The sequence below is a fragment of the Gordionus sp. m RMFG-2023 genome, chromosome 1, assembly GCF_954871325.1.
Source record: "Gordionus sp. m RMFG-2023 chromosome 1, tfGorSpeb1-WG-v2, whole genome shotgun sequence".
Taxonomy (NCBI): Eukaryota; Metazoa; Nematomorpha; class Gordioida; order Chordodea; family Parachordodidae; genus Gordionus; species Gordionus sp. m RMFG-2023.
Window position 1 is genome coordinate 56,305,905 of NC_088775.1, and position 21,564 is coordinate 56,327,468.

The 21,564-nt window shown below is 27.3% G+C and overlaps 1 protein-coding gene across 1 annotated transcript; it reads right to left on the reverse strand.

Moving 5' to 3' along the window:
- Positions 1–1,017: 1,017 nt before the first annotated feature.
- LOC135931960 (probable RNA methyltransferase Y17G7B.18) lies at positions 1,018–16,220 on the reverse strand. Its single transcript, XM_065469280.1, has 5 exons — positions 16,043–16,220; positions 15,357–15,655; positions 15,098–15,313; positions 1,515–1,629; positions 1,018–1,367 (listed from the first exon to the last, which is right to left on the reverse strand). The coding sequence occupies exons 1-5, from the start codon at positions 16,176–16,178 to the stop codon at positions 1,258–1,260; spliced, it is 876 nt and encodes a 291-aa protein (XP_065325352.1). The 5' UTR covers positions 16,179–16,220; the 3' UTR covers positions 1,018–1,257.
- Positions 16,221–21,564: the final 5,344 nt, after the last annotated feature.

Sequence of the window (21,564 nt, forward strand, 5' to 3'; positions counted from 1 at the left end):
ATGGTTTGTTTTATGTTATGGAATATGGTTTGTAATAGATATCATTATATATTATCATCATTTATAAAAAAACTTTTAAAATCTGCTTTCCTGGGTAAAATTTAAAATTTTTACTAAAGATGGCCAACTCTTAAATATAACAAAAATGATCAAAAAAAAATGTTTTATTAAAATTAATATATTTTTTTGAATAAATAAACAATTGTTTTAAATAGTAACTCTTTTTAAAAAGGAATTTTATAAATGAAAATCCTAAATTACATGTTTTTATATTATATTTTTATAACATAATTTAAATAAAAAAAATTATTTTTTTTTTAAAAAAAACTTGAACCCTCAATCCTAAAATTTAAAAAAGGGTTCGAGTTTGGATTCAGCGAAATATCGAGGGTTTCGATTAAGGTTCCCATCCCTGCTCTAAACATTGAAATACCGGCTACATCTACTATAGCATGGATTAAGCTAGACAAAGACGAGCTGCCGTCGACTTATCTCTGATTACAAATGTCCATAGGCATCAGCTAGAAGAAAGTCTTATATCTTTATTTTCAACCTATTGCAATTCTATAACTTATGAAGGAATAAAATTGGTTAGGCTTCAAAACCGATGGAAGACCTTACCTGGCCAGGTTATAAATAAAATGCGCCAACAAATAGAACCATAGAAAACATTGCACAATAGGTGTGTGCACTTATAAATTTTGCTAGCAAGTGCCAACTAGGACCCAGTTGAGATCTAATGTTTTACTATCAATTTGGAGCAGGCATAAATTGTATACGTATGCAGATCAAAATATTTATATCTGAGCACACTTTATTCCAAGATAAAGTCAAAAGCGGATGCCATAGAATTAATTGGATAATTTAAATCTCTAGAGGGAGATGACTATAAACTACGTATTAACTTATTTCTAGATATTGTATATAGATACATATATGTTATAACTTTATCTCATCTAGACATATTGTTATTTCACGTCAGCATTAAAGTCTTGAAATTTATTTATTTTTGTCGCCTTATATTCAAAAAAAAATTTTAAATTTAAAAATATAATATAATTTTTTTTGGCTAAATAATTTTTGGAGAAAAAAAAATATAATACTAATATTTTTCATATATTAAAAAAGAAGTAAAATCACAGTTACAGCAGGCAATATATATTTATTTACCTATTATAAATATTACAAGAATCATGAAATATACTACACCCTTTATAAGTGGAATATATTATAAATAAGCAATTCGTTTTAATTTCATCAGGCTGTGGTATATTCACCACCCTCTAGATTTAATTCCTTGACTAAATGTTCTGTAATCGTCCCCTTTTCGGCTTTAAGGAACACGTATAGAGTCCTCTCGAATCCAACTATGTAAATAAAAGATAATAATAAAGCCATAACAATATATAATAATTATTTATATTCTTAACTTTAATTAATATAATGGATCAGTCAGAAAATAAGTTAAAAAAATAATCGATGCACTAGTTTTTTTTTTAAATAATCATTTTTACTTGAAGAAGATTTTTGGGGATAAAAGGCCTTGACGTAAGAAAATCCAACCTCGTTCAGTAAGTAAGACTTAAACTGGTTCGGCTTAAAATTTAGGTGAGTGAATGAAAGCTTTGTCTAAATCGAAATATAAAAATATATTTAAATAAGAGTCATTCATAATATGTAAAAGGAGAAAATAAAAAATAATAATATCAGTTTCGTTTGAATCCTTTGGCATACAAACAAACTCATAAGAATCGGTACAAGCAGAAGCAAGTTATTAATTAAATTTTATCTTTTATGTGAAAATCTATCAAGATGCGTTCGGAGTCGGTACAATCCGATCCTTGTCCGTCCTTGAAAATAGGGTCCTTCCTTAACAATGTGTTCAAAAAACACGTCCGTCTTAAAACCAAAAAAGGCCAAAATATCGATTTTTTAATTATAATTATATTAAATAAGTAAATTATATTAAAAATAGGTCAGAAATGATGGGAATCACAAATGGTGGTGAATCATAAATGGCGATGGATTACAAATAGTTGTGATTAGAGGTGGGCGCGGGCCGTGAAATTACGCGTGACACGATGGGTCACGGCGGCATAAGAGTAAAAATTCAATTATTAGGCGTGACGGGCCTTCCCAAAATTTTGCCAGGAGTAATTGAGCGTGAACATAAATTTCCCGTTAGTCACGGAAATTTTAATTTTTTTATGAATTTAAATTTGCAATTTTATAATTATAATATATATTTTATAATTTAATTCTTTTTGAAAAAGGAAAAATTTCTAAAAATTAAAAAAATTAGGCATTTAATCAATAACTTTTTTCCCCTGTCTTATGTCTTATAAAATTTCATCGAATGAAAAATAATTTAAAATCTCTCAACTCTAGTTCAGCAATGGAAATTTGGTAATAAATTAAATTTAAATATGTTTTTCGTTTATCTTATATACTAATCATATCAAATTATAATTAGACAAAATTAAAGGAATATTAAATAAATATCTTAACAACTTATTGTTTATTTTCTCATATTTACCTACAAATCTAAAAGATAATTGATGCAATTGCCTTATACATACTGTTTAAAATGTAATAAATATAAGTGTATTCAAAGATGATGAAAGATTATCATTTTCATGCCATATATTAAATGACATAATGCATTATATTTTTGATAATTACTTACCTTAAATAGTCTTAGGTATAAATGGTGTAAAATAGATAGTGCAATATTTTAAGCTATCTGCAGCAAACAGCAAACTATGCCATTCCATTAAGCAAGATATAATAAAGAGATGGAACTCTGTATACATCATGATACAAAGTTTCTAAAATCATATGAAGAAATACAAGTTTACCTGCTTAAAACAAGAATTAAATTGATTAGCGGCCATTAATATAAATATCTTACTCTAGTTCGATATTATCACTATTCAAAAATGTTCAGATAATTTGAGTGCAGATTCTCATCCTACTATAAATATAAATGAAAATTATTTATGGAAACAAAAATTAATGAAATTTTTCCAACCTCAAAACCCCAAGTAAAAGCCAATATCTCTTTTAAAGGGAAAAGTAGACTTAATTCTAAATCCAAATTTTAAAAGTCATAAGTTTTTAAGAGACGATTAAAGGGTAGATATATAACAACTTTAAACATGCTAAATGATTTAAAATTCCCAACTAACATTTTTATTTCTAATTCCTTCTGCACACATAAAAAAAATCCAAATGAATAATTTAAAGAATTTCTAGATTATTTTGATTCTGATAAGACGACAACATCTACCGATGAAAGTTGGATAAACTTAAAGTTCATAAAACATATAACAATATTTTGAAGTTTTGGAAGCAAGAAAATTCATCTACCTTTTTTGAGAAAATTTGCTAGTGAAATTTTATTAGCCCGGGTAAGTACGGCTTCCAGTATTGTTTTTCTATAACCAATCGCTTATTAGAGGAAAGATGAACACAATTAAAATAAAAACATATAAACATTCTTTTATTTTAATAAAAACATATAAACATTCTTTTATAATAAAAAATTTTGTTTGTTATTAATATGGAATTAGAGAAATAAAAAATATAATAGAATAAAAGCGTAAAAGTAAGTTTTGAGAAATTTATAAAAAAAAATTAAAACCGTAAATTTTTGAACGTGATCAAAATAATCTCTTTCGACCCGGAGTCGAGTTAAAAAATTTTAGCAGCAAGCGTGAAACGGCGTGATTTTTTTGCCACTGTGAGCGGGCGGGTCGTGGATAAAAAATTAGGCCCGCGCTAACCTCTAGTTGTGATATTAAAAGAAGATGAATCATAATGAAATTGATGATAAGTAAAAAAAGTTGTCAAATCACTAATGGAAGTGAAAAAGAGATAGTCAAAATTTTATTTTTAAATATTAAAAACAAACGTAAAAAATCTATTAGGTATCTAATATAGATCCAATATAAAATATGTTTATAAGTTAAAAAATAAGCGATACTAAATATGAAATCAAATAAAAATACATAGATAATGGTTGCTTTGATATAAAAGAAAAATATATGGAATAGTCTAAAAAGGGAATTTGATTTAAAAAATATATTTAAGCAAGAATATCCTGATAAAAAATGTTAGGGGTTCACCCTGATTATGCGCAGGGGTAGGGAAGATCAGGGCTAGTAGGCGCAATGGGCTTGTCGGTTAAAGGATTTTATTTTAAAACCAAAACCAGCAACGATTAAAAGTTGAAATTTTGTTCTAAAATAGAAATCTATAATATCTATATTTGGGGATAAAAATGATTTATAATATTTAGCTATTTAAATTTTTATCTGTTTTTGACGTAAAAATTACAATATTTTCACCTAATATTATTAGGTTGTATTTAAAAATAAAAGTTTAAACATGACAAAATGGACATTATATGAAAATTAAATATCTATTATAATATTCGGGAAAGTTTCAGATTGATATATTAAATATATGTTATGGTCAAAATAGTAATATTACCACCATTGAGGTTAGTAGAATCATGGCTAGTGGGCGCAATCAATCAATTTTTATTATATTATTATGGTACCCAAATATATATGCAAAATTCAATATAGATTAATACATTTTATTAGATATGAACATTTTAGCATATAAATTTTAGCCTGATAATAATATCAATTATTTGAAATGAATTAGATCTAGCATTCAAATATTTATATATACATCTATTTTAATTGACAACATAATATGATTCAAATTAATACATTTTATTGAATATGAATATTTTAGTTATCAAATTATAATTTTAAATGATGTTAATATATTTAAATATAGAATTAGATAAATTTTGAGTAAATTTATTAATAAAAACATTACTAAATGTATTATATGTAAACAGGATTTTTTCATAATTTTGAAGATTATGTAAAGGTTGGGCGCATGGGTCCTCTGCCAAAAAAAATTGTTATTTTATTTGTTATAATTGTAAAATATTATATAAATAAAGCATCATAGATATATATTAAAACCTGAAAAAAAATTTTTTTATCTCAAAAGTGTCATAATTGGGAGACTGATTTGTAAAATTTGATTTTTGGTAAAGTCAGTATGTATTGTGTTTGATGAGTCATTTTTATTTTTATAATTTTATGTTTTAGTTAAATTGGTGAGTCATTGTTATTTTTATAATTTTATGTTTTTGTTTAATCGCGTTAACATTTTATTTTTAGATTTATAAAAGTGAATTATTGTAAAGTCATTATGATGATGGGATTTAATTATTTATTTGTGATGATTATTGCTTCCCTATAAAAGGGAAGCGAAAATTGTAAATTATCAATTCATTTTTTTTTGAATTCATTTTTTTTTAAATTAATTTTTTTATAACTATTTTTTATTTTTGTTTTCAATTATTATTATTTTTTTTACAAATAATTTTTATTCTAAAATTATAATCGGTTTTTAACGTCTTATATTTTTATTTATAAACTATACGAAATATTCTAATAAAGGAAGTATAAACCCGCCTATATATATATATAATAAAGCAATACATTAATATAATTAAATAATAATAAGAAGCCTAATAAACCACTTGATTCGACTAGCCCCATCGATGATCAGACTAACCGCGGGTCGGGGTTACTAAGTTCAAAAAATGATTTTTACTATATCTTTTTTAGAGAAAAATTATTAAGTATTTAAAAAATATAAAAGTATATATTTATAGGTAGATGTTTAAGGTATCGACTGGTATTTTGTAAGATCTTATACGATCATTATATTGGAGCTATGATGATTTTGACAAAAATTGCGCCGACTAGCCCTGATCTCCCCTACTTTTTTGGTAAATGTTTGATCCTGGCTTTTATTTATATTAATAAAAGCTGGTATTATAGGAAATTGTCTTCTAATACAAAAGGTAATTGCATATCGCTAGGAAATAAATCAATCCTAGGTAAAAAAAAAACTCGATAGCTTTTGTGCCAATATTTATATAATCCTTTGACAATCATGCATGTTTCATTACATAAGCCTTTTTTTAAAGCTATTTCATATTAAAATCATCAGAGGTATCGGAGACAATAGAATCAAAGCTTGGATATGGTTTGAGAGGTCCTGGAATTAAATTTAAAATTTCGCCATTAAGGCTAAGAGCAAAACTATATTTGATAGTTAAAATATTTGTAATATCTATAGAAGTAATTATTGAATTGGTTTCAATCATGTTACAGGGTAACTCTACATAATCTGGTGGAATATTGAGTAATAAATCATCAATTAATTTAAGTAATCAATTACTATATCCAATCTACTTATTAAAGCCGTGGATATTAATTGTCAAAGTATGAGGCAATAAATCAGGGATGTGAACCCGAATCCTCCTGAACTCTCGTATTTTGGCTGTACCCGAACCCGGACCTTTTTAAAAGTGGAGGGTCCAAGAATTCTAGGTGTCATAAAAAATTTTTTAAAATAATATAAATTTTATTAACCTTTTTCGTGGAATCATTTATTTTATCTTCGCGTTTTTCTTTAAATTTTCTTCCTGGACTTCCATTTTATTTAGAGATTGATATAAATCATTTTCTATTGTAGGTAATAATAATTTATTATGTAAATTTATATTGGCTATTAATGATTGCCTAAAAAAATCACTTTAAAACTATCATTGATAAAGCAAGGGATGTTGCAAAATATTTAAGAACTCCCACAATTGTTTGATTATTAAAATCAATGAAAAGGTCAATGACAATATTTGAGTGCACAACACGTTGGTCCTCAAGTTGGATGAAGCTAGAACGATTATTAAGTTTGGAAGATTTCTGTAATGATTTTATTATAGGAGCATGTGAAGTTATTTTGTCGGAAGATGATTGGTGCTAAATAAAGGACCTTACCAGTGTATTAATTCCTTTAAAAATAACAACATTAGAATAATTATGTTTATCTGATTTTTTTAGCACATGGATTAGATGCCGATTAGATTTAGAAAGATTTACTAGTCCTTTTTCATATGAAATTTTGAAAATTCGAGAGCAACCATATTTGCGAAATAGAGCTGTATACGCTTCGATATATTTAGATCCGATATCAAATTTTATTGAGTATTGGGCAAAAACAGATAGCTAAAGACCATCCTAAGAATTTATGGTATATGCAAAACTCCATTATTTACATCATATTGGAGGCTACGACAATACCTATTGGTTGTAGTGATGATAATAATGATAGCAACATTATCTTGCAATTTTACTTTTAAATAGAGGAATCAAATTATCATAAGATAGAAAGAAGGATCAATTATTGCATCTTTAATAGAAAAGTCCTCAGAAGTTAAGAGAATAAATTAAAATACAAATATTTTAAAATTCTAGGAAGAAAATTCTTCAATATATCCAGAATTATATGTCTTGTCTAAAATTGTCATGGCGGTACCCGCGACACAAGTACAATCATTTATATATTATAAAGATAACCAACTATTTTCGGTCAGCGTAGAATGTGGATTTTCATCTTTGAAATATATATTGTCTAATTTACGTGGAAATCTCAAGGATGATATTTTAAAAGATATTATGACTGTGCGATTGAATAAAACATTTTAAATATAAATTATTTCATTTTAAAATTTTTTATTTGTAAATTATGATTGTGTATATATTGAAGTAAACTAATAAATGAATGAAAAAAAGTCTTATTTTGAGAAATTTTTTTTATGCTCCCTGACACCGGGTCCGAATCTTTTTAAATTTTATTACTGTACCTCCCGGACCTGGACCTTTTTTTTTGTCGAAGGGTTCAAATCCCTGCAATAAATCATTGTTTTTAATAGAGGACTCAATTATATTTATTAATCGCAATATAAATAGAGATAATTTAAAACCACTATGGATCATTCTACTACCAGCTAGAAGGATTGAAGATATGCCAGTTGTTGCAAAAAGTAAAACAAAATTATCATGGCCTAAAATATGATTTAATAAAGTATTGCTAAATGTGACTTGTCTGAACCACCAGGACTATCATAGCCACCTCATCGACAGTCTGTTTATTATATCGCCTAAGATCTCGTGAACGAAGGATCGTATTTATTCTAGGTAGAATGCCACCCTCAGATAAAAATATAATTTTCTTCGATTTTTCAGCATTAGCTAAAGTTTTAAGACTTGACCCAAAAGAATTATTTCCCGAATAAGTTTATAAAATTCACTAGTAGGTATAGTTTCCAGAGGTCCGAAATGCCTGTGAAATCTTTTTATATGGGCCAGATTGTGAGAAAATATTGAGCTAATTCATTAATTTTGTTGATAGAAGTGATAACCCATAAATGTAGTTTTCTTAATTTAACCTCTTCCCAATATTATAAATAGTTGTTTAATTTAATGTTCAACTATATATTTTCGGGTTAGGCCTTATATTTATAAAACCGGACCGGACTGGACAACTATAGTGAAAATTGGAAACTGGCTGAGTCGGGTAAAACCTAAATTCCAAGAGGCCAGGCCTGAAAAATTTTCCATTTGCAGAGAGATCTCTAGTTTCCTTGATTAGAAAAATATAAAATATAATATAGTTTATTTTAAAAATTGCGGTGGATTTTTTGGAGGATGTTCGCCAGCAAACCTCCATTTACCCGGACTTTAGCCGAGTCCCTCCTATAAAAAATTATGATTAGATATCAAATTTTCCGAAGATATTTTTATTTTGTTTTATAAAATAATATCATCGCCATTAGTTAGCTGAACAATTGGAGGCAACAATTCTATATATGTCAGTGTTTATGCTTTATTAGTGCCTATGATTGCTTTAACTAGTAGAGTAATCAGTAAAGGAAAAAATAAAAAGCTATTGAAAGCATTAATTCTGAAAATTATCAATGTTTAGGGCATGTCCTAGTTTGTCTTATTTTTGTTAAGACCAGGGGTTCGAACCGAACCCGAACCCGGAAAAGAAAACCCGGGTTTTTGGGGAAAAAATTTGAACCCGAACCGAACCTGAACCCCGTTTATAAAATTTTCAAAACCCCTAACCGAACCTGGGAATTTTATTTGAACCCGGGTTCAACCGGGTTCCGGGTTCAACCGGGTTCCGGGTTCAACCGGGTTCCGGGTTCAGGTATTGTTTAAATTAATATATGATATTTGTATAATTGTAAATACAAATGTAAATAATTTACATGACATTTTATAATATCAAATTTCCATTTAAGTGAAGTGTTAATAAATTTTAAAATTACTTAATTCATTTACTCCATTTTTAAATTTTTTAAAATTTATTCTCAAAGATTCCTATTGGATTGTTAATAAATTTTAAACAATTAAATTCATGCCATTTATTTTTAATTTTTAACTTATTCTCAAAGATTATTAATTAGAGGAATGAAAATGAACAAGTCAAAGTAAAAATTATTATATTAGATATTGTTAATTTAAAGAAATACGTCTAAATAAAATTTTTAAATCTATACAACATGACTATGCTTTGTATTTTTAACTATATTTTGTCTATAAATAAAATAAAAAATTTATTTTTTATACCAAATTTATGTCTAGTTTTTTAATTATGATTTAAATATAGAATATTTTTTTTATCAATTCAAAAATTCTTAAACCAGAGCTGAACCCGAAACCAAACCCGGGTTCAAAAATATTTCCCTAAACCGAACCACCGAACCTATTTTTTTAAACTTAAACCGAACCCGGGCAAAAATTTTGCCGGGTTCGCATCCCTGGTTAAGACAAACTAAAAACATTCTTTGAAGTAGGGCACCCTATTTTATTTTGTTTTAAGCAGTGTTGTTGAAAGCTATTTTTAAAAGTAGCACCTACTTTTTAAGCTAATTAAGAATTTTTTTAACATTTTCACCTATCTCATTTCCGCAAATAAAAAATATGACTAAAATTTCAAATATAAATTATTTATTTGTTTTTTATTGCATCTCAATAATAATAAAATTTCCAAGAAAACCCCGGGTCTATTTTCAAAAAATAATTTTGAAGTGAGCCGGGTCAATTTTTAAATATATCATTTCATTTTGCCAAATAAATTGATATAAAATTCTTGCAAGAATTCGGGCCGGGCTGACAAATAATTTTAATTTCAGGTCGGGCTTTTAGGGGACAAATAAAAAAATTTCGTTGATCTGGGTGGGGCAAATTTTTTTAAAAAAATTTAAGGCCAGCCAGGCTTGAAAATTAGGCCTGATATCACTAATGAATATACATTTAGAGTCGATTCCGAAATATTTTTCAAAATAGCTTCAGGTTCCTATAAATTTTAAGAGAGGGGTTCGGGGTCTCCGTTCCAAAGATTCTTATTATTCCTTAATATCGATTTAATTTTTTTTAAATTTTCTATTATAAGATTTTTATTTAATTTTACCTTTAAAAAACCAAAGGTGGCGTTTTTAATCTGGCTAATGTCATTCATTATATTAGTAATTGCTAGAATAAAAATTATGTAGAGGATAAGTGAATGACCATGTTTGCCAAGTGGGCAGGCCAACACCCTTTAACTTATTATCTATTGAACCTATTTCTCTCAAAATTGTTTAAAATATGAAACGATTAAAATAAGTATTTTTTAGCATGTTTTGATATAAGTATAAATAAAAGAGTGGTCAATATAAATCATGTTTAGCATCCAGATAATAAATTATAAAATATTAATAGATTAATCTGATGTAAAATGAAATGTTAATATTGATTATTTATTGTAATTTTTAATTTATAATAAAATTCTTGAATAATATCTTATGACCAGTTGAAACATAACATGTTTGAACTGAGCCTGAAAATTAACCTTCACATAAACTCATCTAGCTCAAAAACTATTATAATAGATAAAGCTTTGATTCAAATTTTCTCTATTGTGCACATCATATTGAATACATACCATTAAAAAAATATATATAAATTTTTAAATGATACATATATATTTTATTTCTATAATTAATTTTGTCAAAAATGAAAGACAGCTATCAATATAAAAATTCCAAAATACTTAGTTTACAATTTCGAATAGTTGCATTTTTTCCATTTTATAAATTATATCATTTCTCTTGTAAAATTTTTAAGGAACAGTAAGTTAAAAATCCTATTAAATAAAGGTAAAAGAAATGTTTTATATAAAAATATATTGTTATATTTATTAATAGTGCTTAAAATTTTAGTTTTAAGGTACGTGTACCCAGATCAGGTTGCCAGTCATCAGGGTCTAGTCTCTTCTTCAGCACACACAGAGAGAGATCTGCAAATCACTTAAAAATAATTTCAGGTTGGGCCGGGCCTAATATTTTTTGAAAAAATTCGGTCAGGGCCAGTAGGACTTAAATTTTTTAATCATTAAATTCTGTAAATAAGCCGATAATTTAGTTTATTTGTATAATTTTTTTTTCAATCAAAAAAATTAAATTTTTCTTTTCAAACCTTACCTTAAATACCTGGTATCTTGATGATGGCATTGTATCGGGCAACCTCTCCTCAATCATGTCCATCCCCCTCATCATTGAGAATCTCTCTCATATAACAGGATTATCTCTTCAACCTCCCCAAATGTTAGATTTGCTTCCTAAATCCCACTTCTATCCCTTCTGACATGGCATATCACGTCATCAACAGAGACGAGATGACACACCTCGGATCACCCATAGGAGGTGAAAAGGCCATCGAGACATTTTTAAACAAGTCCCTTAACAATTTATCCAAATTAAATACATTATTTAATTACCTCCCAGCCCATCAATCTTTTTTTTTAATAAAAAATTATTTCAACATACCTAAAATCTTTTACGCCCTGAGATCCTTTCCGATCTTTAAATGCCGCGACTTGCTCGTTTCTCATGAAACCCGAATTAAGGGTCTTCTTGAAAACATATTAAACCTTAAATTTTCCAATTCATCTTGGCTTCAGGCCACCCTTCCCAGCAAGTCTGGTGGAATTGGTATCCGATCCCCGATAAAACTTTCCCTCTCAGCCTTTATCTCATCTCGTCTAGCTGCACAATTTATCATCGATAATGGATCCACTCCTTCAGATACTGACCTCTTGCAGGCCTTCACCTTTTGGGATAGCAACTGCTCACCCACCCTCTGTCGTCCGGCTTCCAGCATTCAGAAAGACTGAGATGCTCCTCTGATCGCCCGTTCCTTGAATACTTTATTTCTAACAGGCCCTTTGAGGACAATCCCAATAATTTAGTATTATATGCAAGCTCAGGTTACGAATGGCTGGAAGCCATCCCCAGTTCCAATCTTGGCTTCCTCTTGACTGGCGAACAGCTACGCATTTCCATGACCCTCCGCCTTGGCTGTAATGCCGTGGTTCCCTCAATTTGCATCGACTGTGGCCATCCCATCGAATCGAAAGCTTATCATCCCGACGACAACCGCGTCATAAATCAATTAACATCCTCCTAACAGCTATTAAAAAGTTAATATTCCATCCAACCTTGAACCAGTGGGCCTCTCAAATGAAAACGACATACGCCCCGATGGCATCCCACTAGCTTGGGACTATACCTGTGACGATTTTTCCGCCAAGTCCAACTCTCATTTTCTGCCATCGAAAAGGCCGAAATCCTAAAAAAAACAAATATGCTAGCCTAACCAATACCGTGTTTATCCTAATAGTTACCAATACCCTAGGCATGTTCGGAAGTGATGTTCTCAATTTAATCAAAACTATAGGAAAAAAAATGAGGCAGATCTCAGGGGACCCCAATGAAGGATTTTACCTTCGTCAGCAGATTCCCCTGGAAATCTGCCGATCCAATTTTATAAGCATTCACTCTTCTCTAGGGTGATTTGTACCCTTTTTTTTAAATTTTATTTTTTTTATCTCATTTCTCTTTTATATATATTTTTTAATTGATTTTTAATATATTATTTGTTTTTTAAAAAATAAATTTTTCTTTTCAATCAAAAAAAATAAATTTTTCTATATTTAAATAAATTTGGAGTAGGTGGGGGGGGGAGCAAATAATTTTTATTTCGGTTCGGATTTTTGGGACAAATAAAAAAAAAATTATTCGGTATCGAGCTGGACAGGTCAAATTTTTTTTGTGCAGAGCACTACACACAAGCTTCTCTACAACAAAACTCACGCCATTTTAAAATTACTCCTACATTAACATTTTCAGCATTTCAACATTTTAAAATGATAAATAAAAAATTTGTGAAACATAATTTGTTTAATTTTTTATTTTACAATTAAATTTAAAAATATATTATCAATAAACTGCCTAGTTTGTTTTAGTAACTAACAAATATTTGCCTCAAAGTTCTAACCTTAAAAAAGAAATTTCAAAACCTTCCCTATATTAGCTTGAAATTCAAAAAAATATATTAAAATTTTAATGTAAATCCAGTTAATCTTTGCTCTTAATTTAATTTATATTTAATAAATTAATTATAAATCATAAATAAAAAAAAATATGTTAATAAAGTATATCTTTGCTTTTCAAATAAATACACTATATTATTAATTTTTACTATCAATAGCAGTGATATTAGCCTGTTAATATTGGTGGTATAGGCTAAAAAATGGGCTATCAGTGTGTCTGGCAAAAAAAATAATCAAACATATAAGATTGTGTTGAATAAAGACTGGCACACCTGATATAAATAATTAAATGACATAGAAACACTACTAAAATAAATGTTTTTGCTTTGCATATTGAATAATATTTCAATTGAGTTGTGGAGATCCTAAAATTTAAATTTATTGGTGATAATCCATAAATAATCCTAAATAAATTCTTATGTGTAGTAGATTTTTCAGTTTTTCTAGAAGGAATGTTTTACTCTTAGCCTAATTCAATATTTTACTGTTTTATGTATATTTCATATTTAAAAGTGTTATATATTTGACTATTGTTTGTTGTGCTAAAAATATAAGATCAAATTGATGAAAAAATTTAATATTATAATTTTTAAACATAGGAAAGGCTACTTATAATTTTCACTTATTAAAATGCTAAAATATGTTTAAAGTAGGTTTGGCATAAATCAATGATTTTTTTGTATAAATTTGAAGAAAAATAAAATTTTCTATAATTATTTCTGCCCTCTACAATAAATACTAATTCAATATATTATTAATAATAAGATTAAGATTAATTCAGCTGCAGTTTATAAAAATGACTTCTAGTTTATGTAAAAAAATTATTTAATTTAAATAATCAAAAATATAAACATTTTACTCTTATTGATAATTTAATAATGTAATAAAATATGTTAAATAAATAACTTTAAATAGTGACTCAATTTCCTCTAGGGTTATATTATATATCTATTTATATCCTGTTACTTTTCTTTAACTGCTAGTGATATACCGCTGACACTAATGACAGTCAATACTATCAATACCCAATGAGGTATTTTCTACCCCAACTTTTAAAATGATGTATCTCAAATGGAGCTTATAATTTCACAATATTTGAAAAAAATAATGTTTTTTTCTTATTTTCCCAGAGCCTTCATTCCCTCCCAAATATGTTAAGTCAATGTAAATGTCTTCCAATCTTAATGAAACTTGTAATATAATTTCTTGTATGTATATTCATAATTCCCAAGCAAAATTTTAAAATTAAAAGTTAATTATGAAATAGACTTAAAAAAATTGATAAGATTTTCTTTCTTGTAGGTTTAGAAATGAGTAGATTAATTTTTGTCATCAATTTATGGCTCAATTTAGGTTATTTTTTTAAAAAAAGTTGAGTTATTATCAGTTATCTTTGAACAAAACCAAATACTTAGTTGAATTGTAAATAGTGATAGTGGCAGATATGAGAAGCATGAATCTTACAAGTATTGATGCTCAGGACCGTCAAAAATGGAAAAGAAAAATCAGAAGGAAAACTAGCCTACCTGGGTAAACCTGGAAATCGCCATAAAACGGAGAAGAATATAATATGAATACTATTTATTCATCATATTTAATTATTTTAATAAGGTTCATGCTTTAAAATTTTTGGTGAGAAAAAAATAAAAGAATATGAGGATTAAGTCTACAATGCAGGCATAAATCAAATTGTATTAAATCTTTTCTAAAAAAAGATTAAGCTTTGCTGCATCTGTATGCACGTGTATATATATAAATAATAAAATGTACCTACTTTTTTTTTGGCTTTTTTATAACTCATCCATTCTTGAGGCTCAAAGAAAAAAATTCCATTATCATTCAATTGTTCGTATATTCTTTGGAAAGTAATCTTTAGGCCATTGTCTCCCCAATTCAAATGAATCCATTTTGAAACTGATAAACATATAATGATATCAAATTCAGGCCTTTGAATTTTTAAAATTTCTTGACATTCACAAACATAATTTGCCTAAAACAATAATTAAACAATCATATTTTAAGTTGCAAGTAACTGTGATAAAATCTATATTATAAGGATATTTGTGTTTTGTTTCATCATTGTAAGTTGGATATAAATACAATGTAGAGGTATTATGAATTATATTAGGCTTCTTATGATATTTAATATCTAGATCCTTTAATAAATCAATCTTTGCCTTTTTAATTAAATTATTGTCAATATCATATCCAATAATTTTAGATGGATTCAAGTGCTTTGCTATATATTTTGTAACAAATCCAGTGTTACAACCTATATCTAAAACTTTTTTTTCCTTTACCCATTCTCTTTGTAGTATTGATAATCTTGTATCTATTATATTATTATGAGAATTTATCATATTTCTATAATTGTAATATGTTGGATAGTTTCCATATCTGTATAAGTTATATTTCAAATTGCCTAAATTTTTTGAGTTTTGAATACCTGGTATAGCTTCATATATTTTATTAGTTTGATTCCCTATTCTTAGAGACAGTTTATTATCATTTTTTAAAAATTTTGTTTTAGAATATTTATTAATTATAATTGGTGATACTATTGGATCCTTTTTTAAATTAAGATAATTTTCAAATAAAAGTCTTTTATCAGTGTTAATATATAAATCTTGCTTAGATTTAAGAGTAATGTCTAAGTCTAATTGAAGATTAAGAGGATTTTTAACATTAATTACAGATGGTATTATTAAAGGATCTTTACCACTTTTCTGATTTTCTCCAATATAATTACATTTATTAAAATCTTCGGGACATATGCTTTCTAAATTTAAAGGGTCTTCGGAGTTCCCACCACAGAAAAATTGTTGATCAATCTTAAATTTTTTGAACTTTTCCATATAAAAAAATATTTGTAAAAAAACAAGACAGTTTTTATTATAAAATAGTAATTTACTAAAGAACGACCAGATTATCAGATGATATTGGAGTTGTTTTGGTAAAATCATTTATCAGCTCTTAAAAATGCCAATCGTCAAAAATTCTAACAACTTATTTAATGATTAAATAATGTAAAAATAAAAGGTAAATTATATCAAAATGCAGCGCTATAAACGTTACTTAAAAAAAAGCTTTAAAGTTACACGTTATGTCTGAAAGAACGCGTTACCTTACCCTTTTAAAAAAGAAGCTCGTGTTACTGACTATTCAAAAAAGTAAGGGTGCATTTACAGTAAAGAACAACAACGACATGACAAAATACAAATATGAGTAATTATCAATGACTATTCATAGTCAGCTTTTGAGAAGCGACACGATTCCCGCCACATTTGTCGCATTAAACATAGATGTCAAATTACAAAATATTTTCTTTTCAAAGCGACATATTTGGCCGAAATAGAAAATTTGCAAATAAGTTATTGAAATGCTATTAAAATAATAATATTATATATATTTTTTAGAATATAAATAATATTATATTATATATGGAAATTAATATCAGCTGAAAACAATATTGAAATAGGTAATTAAAAGTATATTAATTTGAAATATTTTATTTGCAGTAGAGATTGCCGAATAGGATAGAAAAATCTAGGAGATTGCTTTATGAGGGAGCATAAAATTAAGATCTTTAAAGAGTGGGTCAGGGGCTTATCACACTCCCACTTGGCAATTGTACCATAACTTAGCTTTTCTAATTCCAACCATATAATCAGGGAAACAATATATAGATTTGAAAAAAATAAATCTTGTTATATTTATTGATGAAGCAAATATTGCTAGAGCAATAATTGAGCAGATAAGTGGAAATGAAAATTATCAATATGAAGATGGTAAATATAATAATTTTTATTAAGATTATTATTACATAGCTGTTGAAATCCCATGCATAGAGACTAGTCAAAGTGAATCCACAATTTTAAGGAATGATTGTAATTATATTTTATATAAATAATATATATATTTAGCATCACCATCAACTGTAGGATCATATGTAGCTTGCAAAAAATTAATTAAAAGATCAAGGTAATTTTTTGTAAATATATTTAATATTTAACTAGATTTATTTAAGCAAATTCGAAATAGAAAAAATAAAAGAAAGAAGATTATCAACAATCTCTTGGATCAATGTTATGCTTGAGCAAACCCTTGCGAAAAGACCAGAGAGGAAAAAGAAGAAACTAATTAAAATCATTTTTGATATATTATTTAATTATGAAAGTGGAATAAAAAAATATTATATTTCATTGTTATTATTTCATTGAAAGGCCTTTATATTATTTTAACCAAAATATAAATAATTATTTTGTTTTATCAATCACCAAGTTGTATAACAGTGCACAAGTTTTTATAATTCATTCAGTATTGGTAACATTAACTTACCTTTATAAGGTTTCATAAAATAATATTTGAATCTTCATCTGATTCACTGCCATAACTGCCTACAGCAATTACTATAAATCTAACTTTACCATTTACTAATGCTTGTAAAATCATGGAGAAATATTGTTTATAATTGTATTATATGCTCCCAGATTTTGAAGGATTCTTAATCTCAATGTGTTTGCCATCAATCGCTCCAACACAATTTGGAAAGTTTCAAGACTTATCAAATTGATCAGCAATTATTTTGGTCATTTAAATTAGGTGGTTTCAAATGGATATTTTTATATTAACATTTTTTAAAAATAAAAATATGCTTATCGCAACTACTATGAATGCTATGTCGCTTACGACACATAAGCTGCTCTGTCGTTTAATGTCACGTCGTGTTTGTAGTGTCGCTGTCCTCCTCTACTTAGGTTGCATTAACAGTAGAGAGCTACAGCGACACGACAAAATACAAATATATGTAATTACCAATGACTATTTATAGTGAGCTTTTGCTATGCGACACGACAATCCCGCCACTATGTCGCATTAAACATAAAAATCAAGTTACAAATTATTTTGTTTTTTTCCATGCGACATAACTACTATATGGCCGAAAAAGAAAATTTGCAAGTAAAATTTTGATATGCTATTAAGATAATAAATTATATATATATATGTATATTAGAATATAAATAAATATTATGTTAATAATTTTTTTATAGAAAATCAATAAAGATAATTAAAGAGTATATTGGGATTTTAATATTTTTACGAAATTTATCGTTTGCTTCAATTCTTTCTTTTATTTTTTTGAATATTTTACCAAAATATCGGAAGATTATTCTATAGACTCGTTATATTTTTAAAAATTGAAAAAAAATAGTCCACCTTAAGAAACGTTCATCCGGTGGAAAATTTGAAGTGATAGAACTGTATTGTATGGGTTGAGTCAGGCAAATATTTTTTTATTTTAATCATATTTATTTACAGATTCTATGAACATTATTACTCAATATTGATAGTAATCATAACCTACACTAAAGAAATTAAACTTAAAATCAGCCATCACCCACATTTAAAGTAATTAAATTATACTGTAGTGGTATAGGCTCTTTTTTTGCCCCACTCATTTTAATAAGCCTATAGAGGTTTTGTACCTACAAGTATGTGCGGCTTGCCCACAAACGTGTAGAGGGCTCCTCATATTTTTTACTTTTATACCCAAATTAAATTATTCCAATTAGATGGAAATGAGGAAAACCTAGCGTAGCTCTGTTGAACCTTCAACGCTAGAGGGCAGAAGCGCCAGGGTTGGGCAAATTTTCAGAAAATTGTATTCGGATACAGATACAGATACTTTATTAAATTTTTTATTTAAGATACAAGATACTAGATACTTTAGAAAAATTTCAATAAGATATATACAAGATACTTGTATTTTTTTTAAAAAAAAAGTATCTAAGATACAAGATACTTTTTTAAAAAACTTTAAATGGTCCAAATCAAAATGTATAAAGCTTTATTTTCTTATCTATAATATAAATTTATAAAAAAATATTTAAAATAAATTGTAGAAAATAACAAATTTATTATAAAAGATAATGCGATATTCCATTTAATAATTATATAATTAGTAAATAATAATAAATCAGCATCATAAATCAGCATTATTTTTTAATATTATTAATTTTTCAAATGATTTATCGTTCAATCTTTGACGATTTGGTCTATTAACCATATTAGCAAAGCTAAATAATCTTTCAACGGGGGCTGAGGAGGGTAATATTGTGTTATATTTAATAAATATTTCTTTTATATATTTATAACTATTTAACATATTTATACTCCGCCTGTCATCTTTCATATAATTTAGGACCTCTATTTCAATATCATTTATCGAATTATTAGAATTGGATGTGGTACTTTTAAAGCAAAGGTAATCATCATCTTCATCAATTGAAGATTTTGTTGAAGTATTAATTTCAATATTGTTATATTGTGGAAATAATTTAAATAAAATCACTCGAGGTGATAATGAAATATTTTTTGTAAAAGTTAAAATTGATTTAAATGTAAAAGTAAAAATCAATTTAAAGGTAAAAAGTTAAAAATGATTTATAACGATAAAATGTAAATAAATTATATTTGAAAGACATATCTGTAGGATATTAATGTATTATAATTTTTTTGTATATATTGTTATGTTTTTTTGTTATATGATAGTTTTTGAAATTTATATGTTATAATAAAAAAGATAAATTAAATTTGTGTGTTTTAAATGTTTAAAAAATGTGATAACTTAAAATTATAAAATCTCATCCTTATCACCTATCCGAGAAATCGTAAAATTCTTATATGGTGGCAACGTATTCCGACGTTTACAATTCTTATAATAGTTTCAGTTTATTGTTACAATATGACAGAGCGATTTCGATACATCATGATTATAAGATGTCCATCACTCTTTGAAATCAGGCAACATCGCAATACTTAAACGCACAAATCCATTCTGTTTATACACGAAACAAGATTGGTCCATTTCTTCTATTACGATAATGCAGATGACATGCAAACTGCGTTTTCGGCCATACAAGGACATGAGTTCACTGACTCCTATGGGGATAGTTTCTTTATTAATGCTCAATGCTATCGAAGAGATTGAATCATTTGACCAACGCTACCAGATAAATTTATTAGCTTGTATTATTCAATTTTATATACGTATATATAAATATATTTTTTTTCCGTGTGATATGTGATATAAATAAGTTGTGAAATAAACGATCATTATAAATAATATATATTATGAAACCGTTAGTAAATACAAAAAATAATATAGTTGACGTACCGGCGTTTACAGGGAACGTTGAGTTTTTTTAAAAAAGATTCGATTCCGTATTAAAAGATAGCCAATGGAGGGAAGCGGAAAAAGCGAGTATTTTCACAAACAGATTACCAGAAGACGAGTAATTAAATCTAGAGGCAATCTGTACATCGTCCGAGTTCTCTAATCTTACAAATTTAATCGAGAAGTTTAAACTTCTACACCCTGAAAAATCTATGGACAGTTACAAGGTTGATTTTGCGGCGGCGGTGCAAAATCCAGGTGAAAAATTTCAGGCTTGGGTAACTCGAGTATGTGGTTTAAATACTAAATGTAAATATAAAGACTTTGAGAGAGCAATAGAAAAAATAAGGCTTTCATCGATAAGTAAGAAAAACAGGCAGAGAATTTCTAAAATGGAAAATCTAAATATAGATATGATACTAAAGGCAGCAGCAGATATAGAAGAGAAAGAAGCGTGTGACAATATTTTAAGTAAAATTGATAATATAAAAATTGAAGCAGGAACCACGGTGAAAGCGATAGATGAGGTCGAAGTCAAGAGGATAAGTTCGGATTATCAACTGGTGAAATACGATGGTAACAATAGATTGGCATATACTTCAAATGAAAATGGGTTTAGACGGCAGTGGACACCTAGATGCGATAATTGGCAGAGGTTTCAAGGAAACAATTATGATTCACGTTATCGTAACAATTTCAATCCGCTATATCAAAATAACTTTAATCATAGATATCAATATAATGACAGAGCGCCAAGATCGAGATTCAATAATGATAATTATAACGATAGGCGTAATTATGACAGATACAATGATAGAAATAATAATGATTCAAGATACAGACCAAGATATAATCAGAATTACGATCAAAGTTATAATCGTAACTACAATCAGAATTGCAACCAAAACTACAATCAATCGTATAATAATAACAGATACCGAAATAATGACAATAATCAACGGCGATACTCAAATAAAGTAAATAAAGTAAATACGGTCAATATAGAAGAAATAAAGGAAATAAAGGATGTAAATTATGATAAAATTGAAAAAGAAGAATATAGT